The 21,711-nt window shown below is 39.7% G+C and overlaps 1 protein-coding gene across 1 annotated transcript in view; it reads right to left on the bottom strand.

The window, feature by feature from the left end:
* The window catches only part of MCCC1 (methylcrotonyl-CoA carboxylase subunit 1), a 59,188-nt gene extending 41,479 nt beyond the window's left edge, over nucleotides 1–17,709 (bottom strand). Inside the window, exons 1-7 of the mRNA XM_037154848.2 lie at nucleotides 17,456–17,709; nucleotides 13,517–13,563; nucleotides 7,192–7,328; nucleotides 6,213–6,308; nucleotides 3,076–3,197; nucleotides 2,538–2,685; nucleotides 2,328–2,449 (exon numbers count right to left, since the gene is read on the bottom strand). Coding sequence (XP_037010743.2) covers nucleotides 2,328–2,449; nucleotides 2,538–2,685; nucleotides 3,076–3,197; nucleotides 6,213–6,308; nucleotides 7,192–7,328; nucleotides 13,517–13,563; nucleotides 17,456–17,544 — 761 coding nt within the window. The 5' untranslated portion in view covers nucleotides 17,545–17,709. The remainder of the gene's footprint in view (nucleotides 1–2,327; nucleotides 2,450–2,537; nucleotides 2,686–3,075; nucleotides 3,198–6,212; nucleotides 6,309–7,191; nucleotides 7,329–13,516; nucleotides 13,564–17,455) is intronic.
* Between the last annotated feature and the right edge of the window lie 4,002 nt (nucleotides 17,710–21,711).

Here is a 21,711-nt window from a genome sequence, read left to right as displayed (position 1 = left end):
CTTACAAAGAAAGATCACTGAGGATCTGTGTTTTCTGTTTTGGTTCTGTAGTTATCAGACCACTTGGGTGATTTTCCTTTTGCTGACTGATCTTTTCTGTTACTTGACTAACTCAGAGTTTCTGGAGCACAGTGTCTGTGAACCAAGAGATACAGAGAATTCTAGCTACTCCAATCAGCCATGCTGCGGCCTGGTTAGTTCGGTAGATACAGCTGGGATTGTACTGGGAATGCCTTGAAGTTTTCTAAAAGTTATAATATTTTTATTTTCCTATTTACATTTTAAATTCATCTAGAATATATATTGACTATGGAGTGGAGACAGAATCCTCTTTCTTTTATTACCCTCCAAATAGTATACTTTGAAGACTATTTTCAACCCTAGCCTTTCAGATAAATGCAATAGCTGATCAGATCTGTCAAACACATTGGTATCTACTTCTCTCAGTTGTCAGCATCTTGACAATTTTCTGGCACTTCCTTAATTCAACAGGTAACTATTTAGCAGGATATAACATAGTATACACAGGATGATTATTGTGATATTACAGTATGATTACTAGAAAATATGGCACAGAAATATACAGAAATGCTAACAGTTATAGAATGAGATTATAAGTGACTTTGTTTTCCAACTCCTGTATTTTCCGAAAGTTTATAATGTATTCATATTACTTCAATATTTCAAAACATATTATTGATGCATATCATGAAGAAAGTACTATGCCAGGTAATAGTATATAGGGGAACATTAAAAAAATATATACTGGCAGATCCTTGATTCCCAGGAGCTTCCCAGTTATTAGGGGAATGAATTAGAATCTGAGGTAATAAATAATTAACATTTCACAAGGAAAGAATTTGCAGCTCCAAAAGTGTTGCAAACACAGAGTTACAGTCATGAAAATAGCGAGCTGATGTCTCCACAGCAATTCTAGCTCGAGCATGCTATTTGGATAGTCAGCCAATTCTTTCTGAAAGACGCTATAAAAGGGAGCCCTGATTTATCTTTGAATCTCCTGTCTTTTCCCTACTTCCCACTAATAAGTGTGGCATATGTTGTACTCTCCTTATTAATTGGCCTATTTTGAGGCTGACCTTTTTTTTTTTTTTTTTACAAACAAACTCTAAACAAATTTCATTTACTGCACCATGCTCAGGCACAGTTCTAAGCTTTGTGCAGTCTGAAACAAAAACAATGTGTGGGTCCCTCTTTAAGAAGAATACAAAATTAGGTACAGGACTTTGTTAGAGATTCATGCAAGTGAAGGGCCTGAAACTTCAGTTCTTTACATTCAAGGTAAACCCTTCTCTGGTATGGCCCCTAAATGAATTGGTCTTTACGAAATAACTTGGCACACAGGACATCTGTACCTACACATTTATAACTACATAAGTTACCAAACATCTATGAAACAGGAGGGTTTTGTAATCAGTACCTTATTTTAAGCAATAGACTTGAAAATACAATTTCAGAAAATAAGAGAAATCAGAAATTTACATGGCATTTGTTATTGTGGTACCTGGAGAAGGAGTTTAGTGCAATGGCTTAGAGTGGGAATTTTGGAGTCAAACTGCCAAGTTTTTGAGTTGAAATCCAAGCTTTACTACTTCTTAGCTGGGAGACCTCAAGTAAGTTATGTGACTACTCTGTTGCTCGGTTATCTTCACCTGCAAAATGGGAACAGTACCCATCTGAGGGGTTCTTGCGAGAATTAGATTAGAATTAGGACAGCAAGATTAGTTAGTACACGTAAAATACAGAGAAATGGGCACATGGTAAGTGCAATAAGTGTGAGCGGTTAGTATTATTTGTTAACATATCACAACTACACTTTAATTTTGGTAACTATTTCCATTTTCTGAGCATCTCAACTGATGCTCATGGAGTTCTGTAAAATACAGGTTAACTCCTTACAAAATTTTTTATTTTAAAAAGACCCTACATTCCATCGAAAACTAATGAATTGAATGAATTAATGACATCCATATCATGGAAGCATTAAGCTCAATTAAAAGAATGAGGCAGATCTATACTTACTGGCATGGAAAGATGTCTGATACAATATTAGCATATAATATCATATAAGGGTCTATTCACTGTTCTTCTGTACGTATGTTGTCTTCCATTCGGATATGTGTAAGTGCTTTATTTACATAGAAAATGTCTGGAAGTATGCATGCCATACCTTGAAAGTGGATACATCAAGGTGTGGGATTAAGGAACTAATGTATTTACACTGTATTAGAACTCTGTATTTTATATAATGTGCATGCATTTCTTTCATAATTAAAAAAATCGGAGTCAGAACTAAAAGCTGAACCCACCTCGGCATGTCCACGAACTTCTCAATCAGCACAGCGTCATCGTTGAAGCACTTCTTAGCTTCCCTCCTTGCTGATTCTAACTGCTCCTGAAATTCTTTTTCAGACCTAGCAATCCTCATCCCCTATGACACAAAGACAGTTATGACCACACCCCAACTGGAACAAAGAGGCCTGGCCCGAAACAGGAAACACCAGCTCGCACAGCCTTACTTTCCCCCCTCCACCGCAGACGGCTTTGATCATCACGGGGTAACCGATTCTCCCAGCGTGCTCTTTCAGGCACTGGTCTGTTTGGTCCTCGCCGTGATAACCTTCCACAATGGGGACTCCGGCAGCAGACATTATGGATTTGGATGTACTTCAGGATTAAAAAAAAAAGGCAAAAAGCCCCCAGATGCCCAAATTCTATGAAATATTTCATGTAAGAGAAAGAAATACAGCCCAATCTATAAAACAGAATGGAGCTTTGAAAAGAAAGCATCCCATAAAGAACTATAGTCTGAGACGAGAAATATTAATATAAATATTAAAATATCTGTTAATTTTCCTCAATCCAGTTGTTTATCCCCCATAAAGAATTAGCATATATTGATTACAATTACTAATTAGTTGAATATTTTCTGTAATTCACTGGAGTGGCAGATAGACAACTTATACCTACAATAACAAGGATATCATTAACATGTCTATTATAGGTAAAACCAGTAATTTTTATTGACCTTGCTATTTAAAAGATACAAACTCATACCTCTTAATACCCATGTCTCTAATTGCAGATGAAGGAGGACCTATAAAAATAATTCCTTCTTGCTTACACAGTTCGGCAAATTCCATGTTTTCTGAAAGAAAACCATATCCTGGATGGATAGCCTAGAAGTGGGGAATGAAAAAACAAATTTACTGGTGCTCCACCAGCAAACTGTGATGAGGCGGCCGCCACTCTCCTCTGGGCAGGCTTCTCCCTCTACTGGTGATCAGTACACTATGGTCTCGACCAAAATCTGTTTCCAAACGGGTGTACCGACTCCAGTTCCGGAGCCTTACCTGAACCAGAAGAAGCTGTATTTCTTTTTTATGTGGCAACATATACATAATATAAATGCCCATTTCAACCACTGTTGAGAGTGTGACTCGGCGGCAGTCAGTGCATGCACAGTGCTGTGTAGCCATCACCACCAACGGTCTCCAGAACGTTTTCATCACCCCAGACAGAAACTCTGTGCCCACTAAACATTATAAGACAGGTAACTTTCTGTCTTACAAATGTTACTTCCTGCCTCTATGAATTTGTTTACTCCAGGAACCTGACAGAAGGGGAAGTGGGCAATACTTTTTCTTTGTGTCTGCACAGAATATTAGCATAATATTTCCAAGGTTCATCCATGGAGTAGCATGTACCAGAATTTCATTCCTTTTCTAAGACTAAAAAATATTCCTCTGTATGTATGTATTCCACATTTTGTTTACCACTCACCTATTGACGGATGTGGATTATCCCCACCTTTTGGTTCTTATGAATAATGCTGCTATGAACATGGATGTCCATATATCTCTTTGAGTCGCTGCTTTAAATTCTGTTAAGTATATATCTACAAGTGGAATGGATGGGTCAGGCAGCACAGAAGAATCTGTATTCTAATTTGCAATAATACTGCTATTAGGGTAGAATGTGAAGGAATATTTATAAGTAGGAGTAAAGGTAATAGGGATTTCCCAACTCTGCCTAGCTACAGAGCTGGCCTAGAACTGAAACCACAGCACTTAAAAGCCGAGAGGAACACGACTAGCACAGTAATACCTCATCTATCTTCAGGTCACTCTATGCCAATGTTACCTTTCTAAACAAACAAACGAACAAAAAACTAAGCAGCAAACAAAAAGTCACATGTTAAAGGCTGCATAAACTTTAGTGAAAGAGGGCTCCCTCAGACTTTTGCCTAGTTATTTGGAAGTTACTCAGTTCTAACAAATTTATTATCTGGCTTTCTGGCTCACAGAAGAGGAAAATCAGTGGCCAAAGGACAGAATGTTTTCTCAGGGGAAACATATTGCCAGGAAAAAGGGAAGAAATAGGAAAGCAAACAGCAGGTTCGTTTACTTAGTGAGGGATGAAGCAACTCTCTCACTAACTTCTATACTCCTCATGGCATTTTTGTTCTTCTACAATAATAATTATGTTATATATTATAATTATAATCAAGTGAATGTAAAGAAAAAAGCTCTGCCAACCCTATTTCAAAACAGTTACATTCAAAGAACATTTCAAAATGAAAGGGGTAAGCTTCTGATGCCTGGGGAATTCATATGAATAGAAAACCCCATAGTTTACTGAGTGGAAACAATAAAATTCTAAATACTGACTAAAATGCTGAAAATCACATTTTGATAGCAGTTGAAATTTTGTTGCTTTTAAATCAATGTTCAATTTTAGACACTTTCTATGAAACGGTCCAATGGTATTTATGCTAGACACAGTGGAAAAGGTCTACACTCAGTTCTCCCTGTTTTTAACAGCTTATTTTGAGGTATGATTTACAATACATGGTGTCACGGATTCAGTAAATTTATATAACTGTGCAACTCTTACTACAACCCATTTTTATAACAGGACACTTCCACTACTCAAAAACGTTCCCAGGTTCCTATGTGCCAAGCGACTTCCAGAACCCAGCAACTACTGACCTGCTCTATGGTTTTGACTTTTTCAGAAATGTTACAGAAATGGTATCATACAGTACATGCAGTCTTATGTGTCTGACTTCTTTAACTCGGAGTCATTTTCTGAGGCTCATCTGTGTTGCTGTGTGCTTTGGCAGTCCATTCCTTTTTACAGAACTGATCCCACTATGGATACTCCACGCTTAGCTTACCCGTTCATCTGGCGGTTCTTCCAGTTTGGGGCCATGATGAACATTGATACAAGTCTATTTTTCATTTCTGTTGGGGAAATGCTTAGGAGGGCAACTGTTGGGTCAAAATATGATAAATATATGTTTAACTTTCTAAAAACCAGCCAAACAGGTTTCTAAAAATAACTGTGCTATTTTGCATTTCTACCAGCAATGCACGATGACTCCAAGCTGCTCTACGGCCTTGCCCACAGGAGTATCATCAGTCTTTTTGATTTCAGCTGTTCTAGTGGGTGCCTAGTGCTGTAGTGCCTGTTGGGGTTTTGATATAGAGTGAATTAAATCTATAAGTCAATTTGGAAAGAACTGCCATCTTAACGACATTGGGTCTTCCAACGATATATCTGTCCATTTATTTAGGACTCCTTTAATTTCATTCAGCAATGTTTTACTTTTTAATACATTGGTCTTGAACTGGTTTTGCTAGTTTTGTTACTAAATATTTGATTTTGGTTGACACTATAATGAATGTAACTGTTTCCATAATTTTATTTTCAACTGTGTTATCACTTTCCTTCTTTTGAACAGATATTTAATTTGATAAACTAGATAAATACTCTCCCTTCCAACTAAAAAGAAAAGCACAGCTATCTACTTGCCAATATGAAGTTCAACCACACATTCTGGGGATGACCTCAAGAAGTGTAATTTCTCTTAAGAAGAATAATTTCATATATCTAAACCACAGTATCCTTGAGCATTTTAATGGATTAAAAAGGAAAACCAATTCTGCTACCACCACCATGGGGAATTTCCCTACCTTTCAGGGCTATATTTAGCTGCCAATTCACCCTGTTGGGTCAAAAAATTGCAAGCCTATTTAGATTATTTATTCCATAATACTAATATACTTTTAACAGAAAAGACAGAAAGCTGGGAGTGGCTAAAAATAAAAATAATTCTATAAATAATTAATTTTGTGAAAATCGTGCAACAGTTATTACTTCAGCGTTGTAAATATCTTCATCACTCTTACCTGTGCAGCAGAGATCTTGGCCACTTGAATGATTTTCTCCATAGAAAGGTAGCTCTGCTGAGAGGGAGCAGGACCGATGAAATATGCTTCATCTGCCTGGTTAAGAAACATCACATGTCTTAAAAAATCCCACAGACCTAGTACCCTGCACAGAACTGCTTCAGGGACATATTGTTATAAACGAAAGTGTTGGCTTCCCCAAAACAATAGGAAAGTACCAGCTCACATCTATGCTGTAAAAGTAAGCTATTTTGAAATCTTTTGCATGAAGAGGATGTCAAAACTTGGTTTTTATGTATATGTCACACACCAGAGTAAAATGAAAGTGCTTAGGATAGAAAGCAACCATTAGTCACAATCTGAAATAGAAAAGTGGCTAGAAAGCTGCATGGGCCTGCTGTGCAATGCTGAGAATTCAGGTGAAGCTAAGCATCCGTGCTTGGAGATTTGCTGTGGACACGAAGAAGGACAACAGCTGAATTCACCCATGTCTGGATCCTCTATGGTGAATAATAGCTAGTTATAATTGATAACACAAATCTCAGGGGAGTAGGGTGCTTTTAGTTATAATTTTCCAGTTAAGCCAAGTCTCTGAAACATTGGGTGACCTGTCTAGGGCCCCGGGGCCAGTAATCAGTATTTGCTAAGACCAGAAACTTGATCCTTCTCCCTGAACACCATGGATATGGGTATGTGCCACACAAGTGTGGCCCGTGCATTGCCCACACTCTCTGAACCACTTTAAACAGCCCTTATTGATAGGACCTCACCTGAAAATCAACTGTATCACTAAGTACACTGTTCAACTTGTGTCATAATGAGAAAATGTTCCCAAGAAGAAATACTGAGCAGTTGAACTTAACTTACTAAAACACTGTTAACTCTAGCAAATATAAATTGTCAAGATAAAGAAACAAAATAGTGACACACTAAACAAATACAATCACTTACAAAACTTGACTTCTAGTTGTTAACATACCATGTCTACGTGCATGGAATTCCTGTCGGCCTCACTATAAACAGCCACGGATTGCACGCCCATTCTTTTAGCAGTTCGCATCACCCTGCAGGCAATCTCTCCTCGATTGGCAATGAGGATCTTGGTAATGTTTCGTCCTAAAACACCATAAAAACCACAGAAGGAATGTTACGGGGGAGCAAGGAATGAGAATGCAAAATAAATATTCTATGATATTAACAAACTGATAAGCATTTATGTTGGTAAAATCAGCATAACAGAGCCTGAAATGACTATTTTAACTAATACTGGAGTGTATATTTTTTCACTGAAATTCAAGATATCTTTATGAAGATAAACTCTTAAATGACTCAGATTTTTCAACTTAAAATAAACAGATGCTTTGTTATACCAAAGACCAAAATAAACAAAAAAACCCATCATAGTTAATAGTAATTTTTTTAATTTCATTTTTCAATTAGCACTGACATTAAATATTCTTTTAGTTTCAGGTGCACAGCATAGTGGTTAGGTAACTATATAATTTACAGAGTAATCGCTGATAATTCAAGTCCCCACCTGGCACCATACTTCACTATTACAGTGTTATTGACTGCATTCCCTTGCTGCACTTCACATCCCCGTGACTGCTGGTAATGACCCATTTGTACCTCTCAATCCCTTCACCTTTTTTACTAAGCCCTCCAGCCGTAAGTTTGTTCTCTGCCCCTATGAATCTGTTTCTGTTTTATTTATTAATTTTGTTCTTTAAGTTGCTTCATTTAAGTGAATTTGTCTTCCTCTGTCAGACTTATTTCATTTATTTCACCTCTATGGTCCATCCATGTTGTTGCAAATGGTCACCTTTCATTCTTTTTTATGGTTGAGGAATACTCCATCGCATAAATGCACCACTTCTTCTTTATCCACTTGCCTACTGATGGACTCCTGGGTTGCTTCCTTATCTTGGTGACTGTAGGTAATGCTGCAATGAACATAAAGGTGCATGTATCTTTTTTAATACTTTGTATTTCCTCAGATACATACCCAGAAGTGGAATTGATGTCATAACTGAGTTCTACTTTTAATTTTTTTGAGGAACCTCCATACTATTTTCCATAGTGGCCACCACAATTTGCATTCCCCCAATGTTGCACAAGGGGGTTCCCATTTCTCTACATCTCACCCAAACTTGTTTGTGGATTTACTGATGATAGGCATTCTGACAGGTGTGAGGTAATGTCTCATTGTGCTTTTCATTTGCATTTATCTCATGGTTCATGACATTAAGCATCTTTTCATGTGTCTAATAGCCATCTGTATCTCCTCTCTAGGGAAGTGTTTGTTCAGGTCTTCTACCCATTTTTTAGTTGGATTGTTTATTTTTCTGGTGTTGAGTTGTATGAGGTTTTCAAAATTTTGGATATTAACCACTTATTGGATACATTATTCGTGAACATCTTTTTCTATTCAGTAGAATATCTTCTTCCTTTTTGTTTTCTTGATGGTTTCCTTTTCTGTGCAAAAACATTTTAGTTGGATATAGTCCCTTTGTTCACTTTTTCTTTTGTTTCCCTTGCCCAAGGAGATATACCAGAAAGAATATTGCTAAGAGAAATGTCAGAGTTTACTGCCTACGTTTTCTCCTAGGAGTTTTGTGGTTTCAAGTCTTATATTTAATCTTTAATCCATTTCAAATTTATTCTTGTATATGATGTGGGGTGATCTAGTTTAATTTTTTTGCATGTATCTGTCCAATCTTCCCAACACTATTTATCGAATAGACTCTTTACCCCATTGTATGTTCTTGACTCCATTGTCACAGGTTGATGATATAGGCACAGGTTTATTTTGGGGCTCTCTGACCAGTTCCATTGATTTATCGATCTGTTTTTATGCTAGTACCATGCTGTTTGGATTATGATAGCCTTGTAGTATAGTTTGATACCAGGAAGCATGATTCCTCAAACTTTGAGCTTCTTTCTCAAGGTTGCCATGGCTAATTGGGGTCTTTGGGGGCTCCATATAATTTTTTGGATTACTTATTCTAGTTTGTGAAATATGCCATTGGTATTTTGATAGAGATTCCATTGAATCTATAGACTGCTTTGGGAAATATGGACATTTTAACAATGTTAATTCTTCCAATCCATGAGCAGGGTATATGCTTCCATTTATTTCTAACTTCTTTGATTTCTTATAATTTTCCAAGTAAATTTCACTTGAATTTATTTCTAGGTATTTTTTAAATGCAACTGTAAATGGGACTGTTTTCTTCTCTTTCTGATAGTTCATTATTGGTGTATAAAAATGCAACTGATTTCTGAATATTTATTTTGTAGCCTTCTAATTTACTGAATTCATTAGTCAGTTTCAATAGTTTATGTGGTGGAATCTTTAGGGTTCTCTATATATAGTCTCATGTCATCTGCAAATAATGACAGTTTTACTTCCTTCTTTCCAATTTGGATGTGTTTATTTCTTCTTGTTTGATTGCTGTGGCTAGGACTTCCAGTACTATGTTGAATAAAAGTGGTGAAAGCAAACAGCCCTATTTTCTTTCAGATCTTGAGAAATGCTTTTAGTTTTTCCCCATTACATATGATGTTAGCTGGTGGTTTGTCATATGTGGACTTTATGTTGAGGTGTGTTCCCTCTATTTCCACTTTTGAAGGTTATCATAAATGGGTGCTAGATTTTATCATGTTTTTCTGCATCTGTTGTGGTGATCATATGATTTTTTATCCTTCATTTTGCTTATGTAATGCATCACATTGTTTGTGGAAGTTGAACCAACCTTGCGTTTGGGAATAAATCCCACTTGATCATTATGTATGATCTTTTTTTTAATGTATTACTGAATTTGGTTTGCTAATATTTTTGTGAGGATTTTTGCATTTATGTTCATCAGAGATGCTGGCCTATAGTCTTCTTTTTTGTAATGCCTTTGTGTTGCTTTGGAATCAGGATAATGCTGGCCATATAAAATGAGCTCAGAAATTTTCCCTCCTTTTGAATTTTTTGGATTAATTTAAAAATAGGTGTTAAATCTTTTTTGACTGTTTGGTAAAACTCAACTGTGAAACCACCTAGTCCAGGACTTTTATTTGTTGAGAGGTTTTTCTTTTTCTTTCTTTCTTTTTTAACAATTTGATTTCACTGGTAGCAATCACCTGTTCAGATTTTTTTCTTGATTCAGTCTTGTAAGATGATATGTTTTTAGGAATTTATCCATTTCTTCCATATTGTCCAATTTGTTGGCATATAATTATTCACAGTATTTTATTATAATCCCTTGTACTTCTGTGTGTCAATTGTCACTTTTCTTTAATCCCTAATTTTATTTATTTGGGTCTTCTCTCTTTTTTTCTTGGTGAGTCTGGTTAAAGGTTTGTTGATCTTGTTTCTCTTCTCAAAGAGACAGCTTTTGTTTACTTACATTCTGACCTTTATTATTTCCTTCCTACTCACTTTGTTATTTTTCTGTTTTCTTTAGGTGTAAGGTTGGCTTGTTTATGTGAGATTTTTCTTGTTTGTTAGGATGGGCCAGTATTGCTATGAATTTACTCTTAGGACTGCTTCCCCTGTGTCCCATGAGTTTTCCATTGTTTTGTTTTAATTTTCATTTATTTCAAGTTATATTTTGATTTCCTTCATTTCATTAACTCATTGTTATTTAATACATGTTATTTAGCCTCCATGTGTTTGTGTTTTTCAGTATTTTTTCTTGTAATTGATTTTTAGTTTCATACCTATGGTCAGAAAAGATACACCCCTATTATATTAAATCTTCATAAATATACTGACACTTGTTCTGTGGCCTAACATGTGGCCTATCCTGGAAAATATTCCAAGTGCATTTGAAAAGAATGTGTTCTGCTGTTTTGGGATGAAATGCTCTAAAAAATTACCCTGCCTGGGTGGCTCAGTTGGTTGGAACATCATCCTGTGCACCAAAATGCTGCAGGTTCAACTTCTGGTCAGGACACACACACAGCTTGTGGATTTGATCCCCAATTGGGGCACATACAGGAGGCAACCAATGTTTCTTTTATATTAATGTCTCTCTCTCTCTCTCCATCCCTCACCCCCACTTCTGCCCTCTCTAAAATAAACATGTCCCTGGGTGAGAATTAAAAAATAATTTAGTAAAATAAAAACATCAATTCAATCCATCAGGTCTGTGTCATTTAAGGCTGTGGTTTCCTTGTTGATCTTCTTTCTGGAAGATCTATCCGCTGATTTCAATGGGGTGTTAAAGTCTTCTACTATGACGGTCTTACTGTTGATCTCTCCCTTTATGTCCATAAAGATTTGCTTTATATATTTAGGTTGCTCCTATATTGGGTGTATAAATGTTTACAAGGGTTATATCCTCTTGTTGAATTAATACCACTGTCTTTGTGAAATGTCCTTCTTTGTCTCTTATTACAGCCTTTGTTTTGAGGTCCTATTTTGTTTGATGTAAGTATTGCTACCTCAGCTTTTTGTTTTTCATTTCCATTTGCATGAAATATCTTTTTCTACCTTTTACTTTGTTTGTGTGTGTTTTTCAGTCCAAAAGGGATCTCTTTTAGACAGCACATGCACAGGTCTTGTTTTCTTATCCATTCAGCTACCCTATGTCTTTTGATTGGAGTACTTAATCCATTTACATTTAAAGTGATTATTTATAGGTACATAGTTATTGGCATTTTATTATTCACACTTATGTTCCTCTTTCCTTTTTCCCCCTTCTTAAAGAAGCCTCTTCAACATTTCTTGTAATACTGGTTTGTTGGTGATTAACTCCTTTAGCTTTTTCTCCTCTGGGAAGTTTTTATCTCCCCTTCAGTTTTAAATGAAGCATTGTTTGTTTTTTTTTTGTAGGCCCTTGCTTTTCATCATTTTGAATATTTCACACCAACCCCTACTGGCCTGAAACATTTCTATTGAGAAGTCAGCTGATGGTCTTATGGAAACTCCTTTATAGGTAACTGTCTTTGTCCTGCTGCTTTTAAGATTCTCTCTGTCTCTAACCTTTGCCATTTTATTATAAGGTGTCTTGGTGTGGGCCTCTTTGGAGTCATCTTGTTTAGGACTCTGTATTTCCTGAACTTATGTTTGGTCTTCTTTCACCAGGTGAGGGAGGTCTTCAGTCATTATCTCTTCAAATAGGTTCTAAATCCCTTGCTCTCTTTTTTCCTTTTGGCACCCCTATTATGCAGATGTTCTTACATTGGATATTACAACAGGGGTTCCTTAAACTATTTTTATTAAATTTTTTTCTTTCTGCTGTTCTGATTGGGTGTTTTCTGCTACCTTCTCTTTTAATCACTGTCTAGACTCTCTGCTTCATCTAATCTGCTATTGATTCCTTCTAGTGTATTCTTCATTTCTGTTATTGTAATAATAATTAAACTTTAAATAAGTAGTTTCTATGCTGTAGGTCCTGTGCTAAAAAAGGCTCTATCTGGCCTTAAACCCTCACAATCGTCATATAAAAAGATACTATTATTATAATCTTAATTTTTAAAATGAAGACATTAAGATTGAAAGAGATAGTACTTTCCTGAAATTACATAGTTAAAGAAATGGTGGGCCCAAGATGTGAACCCACATTAGCTTCACTCCAGAATCTGAGCTTTCAGACCCTCCACTCCACTACCTCTGTCACTCTGCACACAGGGCTCCGTGGCTCTCCCGCAATATAAATGAATATTGCACCAGTTCACTGTCATAAGTGCTGTAGTGGTATGATATTTTATTAATGTAGGAAATTCACTTCCATCATTACACATAAAATAAATGTACTTTGACAGCTCATAATAGTGATTTTCAAAAAGTAAGGTTTTATATAGTTCGAAAAATGTTTTTCAACAAGGATCTACAGAGTCCAAGAGAAGTATTAGGTGTATTTGGGGGGGAGGGTGTTTCACCAATCAATCAGAAGTTATATTTAAATGTTTTATAATTGGGAATTTCATGTAAAGTTTTATTTCAAGAAAAAGGTCCTGCTACTTAAAATGCACATTATAAAGCATTGACTTACATAGTTATGTTTTTCCATAAAACATCATAGTTATGCTTTTCCCATTCAATACACTATGGGAGTCAGACAAAAATAATATAAATACAAAATGTTCTCCATAATTCTCTACATATTTTAGACTCGACAGCTAGATAGTTGACATAAAAGAGGTAAAAACCATTACTCAACACTTACTAACAAAATTATAACAAAAATTCAAAATTTCAAAAGCATCTGAGAACCACTTCTATGATGTGCAAATTAAGGGATTAAATATTTCTTTCTTAGTTCACAACCTGAAGCAAAGCAAAGTAGTACAATAAAAACTTTGAGTACCTGTAGTTGTCGCATATCTCGCGGCTCTTTGCTTCCAAGCCCACCTCCTGTAAAATGAGTCCAAATGCAGTTATAATTAAACGGGATATGCAAGATTAGTCAATATTCTTTCAAAGTAATCTGAATATTTAAAAACTTGAAATCAAGTCCAGATATGACCTTAGTTAAACTTTATGCTTACAAAGTGATTTACTAAGACATTCTTTGTACGAAGAAAACTAATCTACAAATCAGGAGTTACGGTTCTGGCTGTCCTCCACAGCAGTGGGTGTCCTTGAATGGATCATTTAACCTGCTTGCTTCTGAGACTGGCATACAGCCACAGAGGTAAAGAGGACTGACTGGAAAGCCAAGGCACTTCAAGATCATCTAGTGTAGCCTTTTTCAAACTTTTTTTGGGCTAGAATCCAAAGTAAAAACTGTATTTGACTTCACAACCAAGTACACATACATACAAAACAGATGTTTCATAAAAGGAGACTTCCCCTGCATTTTGTTTCTATTCTATTTTATTAAATAAAATATACTGGTCAAACTACAGTTTGAAGAAGACCCACCTAACTCAACCCTCTGAGAAGACAGGCTTAAGTATTTAGAGCCGAAGAAGTAAAAGGGAGGAGCTGAACGAGGGAGGCAGGAAGAGAGCTGGCTATGGGACTTGCTGAAGGAGCCAGCCACGGACGACTTGCTGGTCATCCCAGGCACATCGCTTTACATCTGTATTTCTCAATCTTTTGTTTTCATTATTACCCCCTAGAAAATTTAAGTACTAAGGAATAAGATTTTTATAGTAGGAGGGGTTGAGCTTTGAAGGGCCACAAATTATGATACTGTCAATTAAAAAAAACACCACAGGCCCAAAATGGCTTCACTTGTGCTAAAGCCCATAATACCAAACAGATCTAATACCTGCTCTAACTGCTGTTTCAACCTCTCCCAGAAACAGAATCTTAATCAATCTGGAATTTTCTGGTCAGCATCAGTTCCATACCCTCCTCCAAAAGAAAGAAGAGGCAATCTACATGATATAAACCCTTGCTGTTCCCTTCCCCTCAAAGTAAGATGTCCTGGTCTAAGAACAATCCCATTTTTTTCATCCTCTATTTTATACAACCCCTAGAAACACCCTTGTAGTTGCTAGATGGAATTTTGCTTTTTAAGACACCTAAGATTTTTTCTCTCTCTCAAGAACCAAATTTTTTAAAAAACTTAATGGAGTACAGGGCAGGCAGCCTCAAGATATTATACAATGGCATATTGATTATTTTGAATTAAAAATAACTTGAGAAGCAGCAGGAGTCGGAGGAACTCTATGACTCTCTTCTGTCTCTCTGAACACAAGAAATAAATCTCGTCGTGATAGGTGCCCTACCTGGAGCAGAGGTCTGCCACCCCAAATACACCTCTTTGGCGATACTGGTCACTTTAGGCTGGCTAATTTTAAGAAACAGCAGACCAGGGAGAAGCTCTGGAAACCTAGTGGGAGTTATCCTTCCTAGGAGGACATTTACATTTGCAAGAGAACTCTCCACTTGTAAGGTTGTTTCCCTCACTGTATCAGGAAGAAGATACTCCACAAGCCATTATCAGTGCAGGTGTGCACATCGCCTGCAAAACAATCTCACCATTATTTCCTGTATTTAATCCCATAACTGACTCCCATCCCCATCATCTTTAGTCTTGAGTTACGGTGGTAAAGTGATGGCTTCCCCCAGTTTGGTAAGTTACTTGGTTTTCCTGGGTCTCTCCAATGTACACAGGAGGTACACATCTTATTAAACTAAAATGTGTTTTTCTCCTGTTAATGGGTCTCCTGTCAATTTATTACTTGAGCCAGAAGAACCTTGCAGGGTAGAGGGAAATTTTCCCTTCTCATGACAGGGCAATCTATACACTTACTGCCACATGGGCCACTCTCATGCAGACGTTGCCCTCTGTGAAGGACTGATGGGAAGACCCACAGCTTCACCACTACACTTCCACAAGACGACCTCCCCAAGAGGCTACTGCTTTCCCAGATCTTTCTAATTCAGCTGACCTCACTTTCTTGGTCTTCAAAGAAGGGGATCAACTTTCCTGATTTTTACAAGGTATTTTCTAGTTCATAGCATCTTCCTATTACATTCCTCAGGTAGATTTCTGATAAGATTCAAGACCCATCCTGGGTAGATGTGTCTATAAAATGGCAGCATTTTGTTAAATCCAGCTTAAGATCCTTAGATTTCAAGGCCACTGATGACCTAAAGTTTTGTTCTGCCATTTCCTAGTGAACACAGACAGACAACTGAACACACACACCACCTAACTATAATCCTCTATTGCAACAATGTTTTGATTGATCAATTCCATTTTTCACCATTACCTAAGCTAAAACTGAATGGTTTAAAAACCAAGATTAAGTTACTTCCATGAGATAATTCCACCCTATCAAGATAACTTCTATTCTCACTTCTAAAATTCTACCACTAGATTTCTTTTCTCAGAGTTACTAGAGAATCACGATATAAAAGAAATGTAAATATTCTCTACGCTGATAAGGTCTTTAATTCCATATGCCATCACAACTCTAATACTTTCCAGCTGACAGCTACTTGAGATAATTCTAAGTAAAACAGCTAAGGGCTAAGGTTTAAGGTTTAAGGTTTAAGAGAAGAGAGAATATGTGTCTGCATAGTATCATGAAAAGCCCTGGAAGCTCAAGAAAATAAAACTCAGGAGAAAGAGAAGAACACTAACACTGCTTTCACTATCTTACTTTGCTCTGGGGTGAGTCCTACAATTAAATAACTGAAAATCCAAGGCATCTACAGTAGCTTGTGGAAAACTAAAGCAAACAAAAAACTTGATCAAAGTGGTTGAGTCAGCAAAGGCAGTCAGATATATCTACTGATGATTCATATGCACCAGATTCCATTTAAGCCTCTTTCCATGTATTCACTTAATTTGTACAATCCAAGGTACTAGTATTATCTACCATAGGTACCAGTATTACTACCTCCTCCAAGGTCAGAAAATTGAAGCACAGAGATACTAAGTAACTTGCCCATGATTGTTCTCACAACTAGTGAGTAGCAAAACTGAAATCTCTGACTTCTGAGTCTGTGCCCATACTGTCTTTCCAGAATAATGGAGAATGATGATGATGATGACAACGATAATGCTGCTGCTGCTGCTGCAGAGGTTAAAGAAGCATACTACCTGGCCCTGACCTGGTAGCTCAGTTGGTGAAAGCACTGTCCCCATATGCCAAGGTTGTGGGTTCGATCCCTGGTCAGGGCACATACAAGAATCAACAAATCAATGCATAAATAAATGGAACAACAAATTGATGTTTCTCTCTCTCTAAAATCAACAAGTTAAAAAGAAAAGAATTATAAATAAAAGAAGCCTACTACCTGGAAGCATGAGGGTATCTTCACTGCATGAGTTATTGTCACTGAAGCTTAAGCTAAAAATTTGAAAAAGACGTGGAGTCTGGTTAGCTAGAGTGAGTTATCTGACAGCTTTGTTTAAACTTGCAGACAGAGCTTTTGCTATAGAACAACTTCTCAGCCCTCTGAAAGGACCTGGAGGACAGCCTGGCTTCAGTGCTTATTGTCACCTGGGCAAGTCGTTGACTTCTCTGGGGTCGCTAGAACCTGGATTATAAAAAACCGTCCCCCGCACACACACGCAGGGAATGCAGTGCAAGCATAAGGTAAGCCGTTTGGAGCTGTACACGCGTTATTCCAGCCCTTCCAGCAAGGGGGGCAGGGGATGGTAGGCCCAGCTGCACCCACTCCTCCACCACTCCTCACAAAAGGAAAAAATTGGGGTAAATTGAGGGTGGAAGAGGGGAAGGGGGAGGAGAGGGAAGGACTTGATCTCCTAGATACACGTGTGGGTGTCTCCCTCTCGATACCCGGACTGAAGGCAGAAATCTCCGAAAGAGGCAGTTACCTCGGCGGCGGCAGCAGGCTCGGGAAACGCTGCCATTGGCTCCTCTCCGCTGCCAGCAGCAGCACCGACACCGCGGAGGTCGCCGCCATGCCCCTGCAGCCCCACCGCTCTAACTCCTAGGCGCACTCCAGCTGCATTGCACACTCCAGCTGCGTTGCGCACTCCAGCAGCGGCCCACACCTGGCAAAACCTCGCTCCGCTCCACAGGCCTCTTGTCCTCCGCGGGCCACCGTCTGAGTCAAAATCCAGCAAAGAGCTCCCAGCTGCGTGGGACGGGAGTCTCCCCCCCAAACCAATCAAAAAACAGAGCAGAACCTTGGTGCGGCGATTGGCTAATCGGGCCCAGTGCTCGCGGAGGTGTGGTCCCCACGTTCTTTGCCTCAGGAGTTACTCGCCTACTCGCTGGGACCTGGCCCGGTCCTCGGCTGGTTCGGGACCCAGGGTTTCAGAACGTTCTTTCTTCCCACCCCCTGCTTTCCCTCTGGGGAGGCTTCACGTGGGAGAACTTCCCAGGTGCTTATTATCATTAGAGCTGCAGGGAAGAAGCGAAGTCACGCGGCAAAAGTCAAATGGGGTGGAAAGCAGAATACAAAATTTTCTCGTGTTCTCCAAAAATGAAGAAAAAACTAAACTAAAATAAATAGCTAAACTAAAATATGTAAACCCACTTGAGCTTTTGAAAACGTGCTTTAATTGACTATTGGGAAAAACAGGGGGTCAAAATCGAAATTGCAGAATATCTAGAAAGTAAAGATACTGTTCGCACCTCACGTAGATTTAGCTAAAGAAGGGCTCAGAATTCATAGTGAAAGTAAATGAAACATCCAATTCAAGAATCAGAAAAAATACAGAAATAAACAAGGAAAGCAGAATAGAAAAATTAGTACAGATAAAAGAAATAAATGAATTAAGAAAACTAGTATCAAAGGAGTTATAATTCCAGGGATCTGGGGGAGAACTGATAAAAACGGATGCTGAACTAATCTAATTAGAAGAAAGATGGGGGGCGGGGCCGCAGGTGGGTGAACAGTTGCTACAATTAAACATAAGTTGGAAAAGTCAGGTTTAGAAAAATTATGTATTTGTAAGAAGAGACTCATTTTGCTCAACTTTAAGCAAACTGACTTGAAAATCTGAATGAAATGGATGCTGGTGCAAGAATACGCAATTTTCCAAAACGGACGCTGGGAGAGAGAGAGAAGCTAAGCAAACAATCACCACAGAAGAACTAGAGCATAGTATTCCGAAAGAACCATTTTTCCTGACGCAGGTGGCCCGCCTCGAACCGCAACTCCTTGTGGTTCCCACCGCAAGGAATCCCACCACAAGGCACAGAATAGTTGACTCCAGTGCTACTATTCTGTCCCAGAGCGCAGGGAAAATGTCGTCTAATTCATTCTACAAAGTAGACGTAACATTGATACCAAAATGTAACGAAGGTCGGGTGCGCGTGCACGGGTGCGCGCACGCGGCCCAACTTTACGTGTGAACGTCAATGGAAAGCTCTCCAGTGCCGCACGGGGGCGCAGTTCGCAACGCCGTGCGGTGCGCTCGCCACCTGCTGGGCGGGCAGAGCGAGTGTTCCTACCACGGCCCCCGGAGGTCGCCCTGGGAGGGGGCGCTGTGCACCTGGGGTGGCCATCGTTTCACCGCGTGTATGTACACCAAATCGTCACGTCGCCCACTTTAAATACAGACAGTGTTATGTTTATACCTCGATAAAGCTGCAGGGAGAAACTAAAAGTATAAAGAAAAAACAAGAGACGAGAGCGTTCCTGCGAGGCAGGCGGCACCCGGACCCCAGTTTTGTAGCCCCCGCCCCGCCGCCGCTGCCGCCCCGCCCTGCCCGTCCCGATTCCCCTCAGTCACCGTTTGTTCCGGCTCCGGGATATTTACTTAAAATATTTACTATCTTGCTTTCTGCAGAAAAAGTTTGCCATGTCCTGGAGAGTTTTGCCATGTCCTGCCATGTTGAAGTTTACACGAAACTAACAAAGTTTTTCTAAATATAATTGTATCATTTTATTCTCCTGCCACAAATGAATGGCAGTTTCTCATCAATGCCTAATATTGCTAATCTTTTAAATTTTAGTCGGTTTTGGAGGTTGCGGACTGCTATCTCACTGGTTTTAATTTGCAATGGCTGGATGGCCTCAGTAAGTGGGAGGCCATGCCGTTGGGTCCTCCTGTTGAGTGCTTCTGTTTCTGCCGCCACAGCTTGCTCCACTCCCGTGCCCCTCGTGCACGTTCCGGGTGGTCTCTGACAGAGGCTAGCTACTTCACCAGCTGAGTCATCTTGTCGACTTGGTGGTTCAGTGACTCTTTCACAGTGGATGCTTTCTGATAGACATTCACTTGTGAAGCAAAAATCTTCACACTTTATGCCTACTGTAATATGTCTGCCCACATGCCTCTATCCCAGAGCTCCTTGTCTCTCACGGTCCAATCCTTTTCTTTCCAGGCCCCTGACCAGATGACCAGAATAGCACTGCCCAGGAAAGCAGATACTTCCTCATCCTGGGCCACCTCTCCTCCCCTGCAGATTGCACGACCTGCTTGCTGCTGTGCCCATTGTGAAGATTTTCTTTCTCTGCTGTCTTTTCAGGTTTATTTCTGAATGTGGCTATAAAGCAGCCACTGTCCAGTTTTGGTCTGCACCCATGTACCAAGCCAACTGATCTGTAAACCAAAGTGGGCTCTCCCCCTTTTTCAACTGGTGACATGGATGCTCCCCAACATGGGGTGCAAGCCCATGGGAGAGCACTGGTGCCTCTCTGGTGGGTGATGTGGGGGTCTGGGCTACCCCCCCCCCCGAAGCCTGGCCATGCCCTCTAGACCTGCTTGGGCTAGATCCTGGATGTACCATCCCCGTCTTACAAATGACCACTGCTAGATCCAGCTGACTTCATCGCTGAGTGGATTTGACAGAAAATGGGCAATTCTGGATACATGTCACTTACTGTCCCAAGGTCAGGTGTTCCAGAACCCAGTGTCATGCCAACAGCTGTCTCTTTACTGCAAGTGGCATGGGCTTGGGCTTGCTCCAGAATGCTCAGGGTCTGTGTTAAGATTCTCCTACTAGAGTTTGTCAAATATTCCAAACTGTGCCTTTTCCCACCACTGACACCCCCACCCCGATAAGGTCTGCCTGACTGGTGACTTAAGCAGCAGGGCTGATTGCATACCTGGCAGCGGGCCTGGAGTTGCTTTACTGCCCTTTCCTGCTCTGGCCCCACTCAAACTTCTCTGTCACCTGGTCAATGGGCCAGAGAGACTCTCCTAGCTGTGGACTGTTGCCTCCAGAACCTAAGAGGCCCACCTGGCTCTGCGCTGCCTTCTTTGTGGAAAGGATTCGAGATACAACACATCTGTATTTTATTTTGAAGAGGGTATCTGGCATGCCCTGGAACCCCCGGGTCACTAAAAATTTCACTGAAGTCATCAAACCCTGAATCTTCACAGAGCTTGTCTCCTACCTCCTGGAACACCTGTCTTAACAAGACGTCCAACATACTGACTGCTTTGTACTTATCTTGTCCACCTAGTGATGCTATGTGGTGCCCCATGGATGTCTGTGTACACCAGGTCTCTTTGGATTACTTTATGGTAGAAGACAGAAGAGTCCACAGATCCCTGAGACAAAGCTATATGTGAACACTGTAGAGCCATGGGACAAGGGCCAGCCTTTGTGGACAGTCAAGGCAGCCTGCACAGTGGCTGGCCAGTGGACTGCCGGCACCAGGGATTGAGGGGCTGCTCTCCTGGGGAGGCGCTCCACATGGGGCAGAGTTGGAAGCAGGCCAGAAAGGGCCCTTATTACCCTCCGTATAGATTCTAATTAATCATTGTTCTTAGTGTGCATATGAGAATTTATTTACCTGAGTTTCCTCAAAATATAAGTCAGTAATTCCACAGTGTGTATCTTGACAATGAACCCGGGATTGTCAGCATCCAAGATGCCCCCCTTGATTTCCGCCCCTCCTGGTCTTGGCACCCTCACGTAGTCTTCTCCCACGCTGCACCAGGGGTGGTCCGTGTGACTAAAAGAATATAAGAGAAATGATGGCACCTGGCTCCTGTGATTAGGTGGTCAGTCTCTCTCTCTCGGGTCACTCGCTCTGGAAAAAGCCAGCAGTCACGTCGTGAGCCTCCTTCTGGATGTGGCACATGCTGTGGACTTGGAAGCAGGCCCTGTAGCCCCAGGTCAACCTCCAGAAGACTGTAGCTCTGACCAACAGTTTAGCTGCCACCCAGTG

The sequence above is a fragment of the Artibeus jamaicensis genome, unplaced genomic scaffold, assembly GCF_021234435.1.
Source record: "Artibeus jamaicensis isolate MK-2021 breed Jamaican fruit bat unplaced genomic scaffold, CSHL_Jam_final scaffold_474, whole genome shotgun sequence".
NCBI lineage: Eukaryota > Metazoa > Chordata > Mammalia > Chiroptera > Phyllostomidae > Artibeus > Artibeus jamaicensis.
This window is presented reverse-complemented; position numbering and strand designations above follow the sequence as displayed.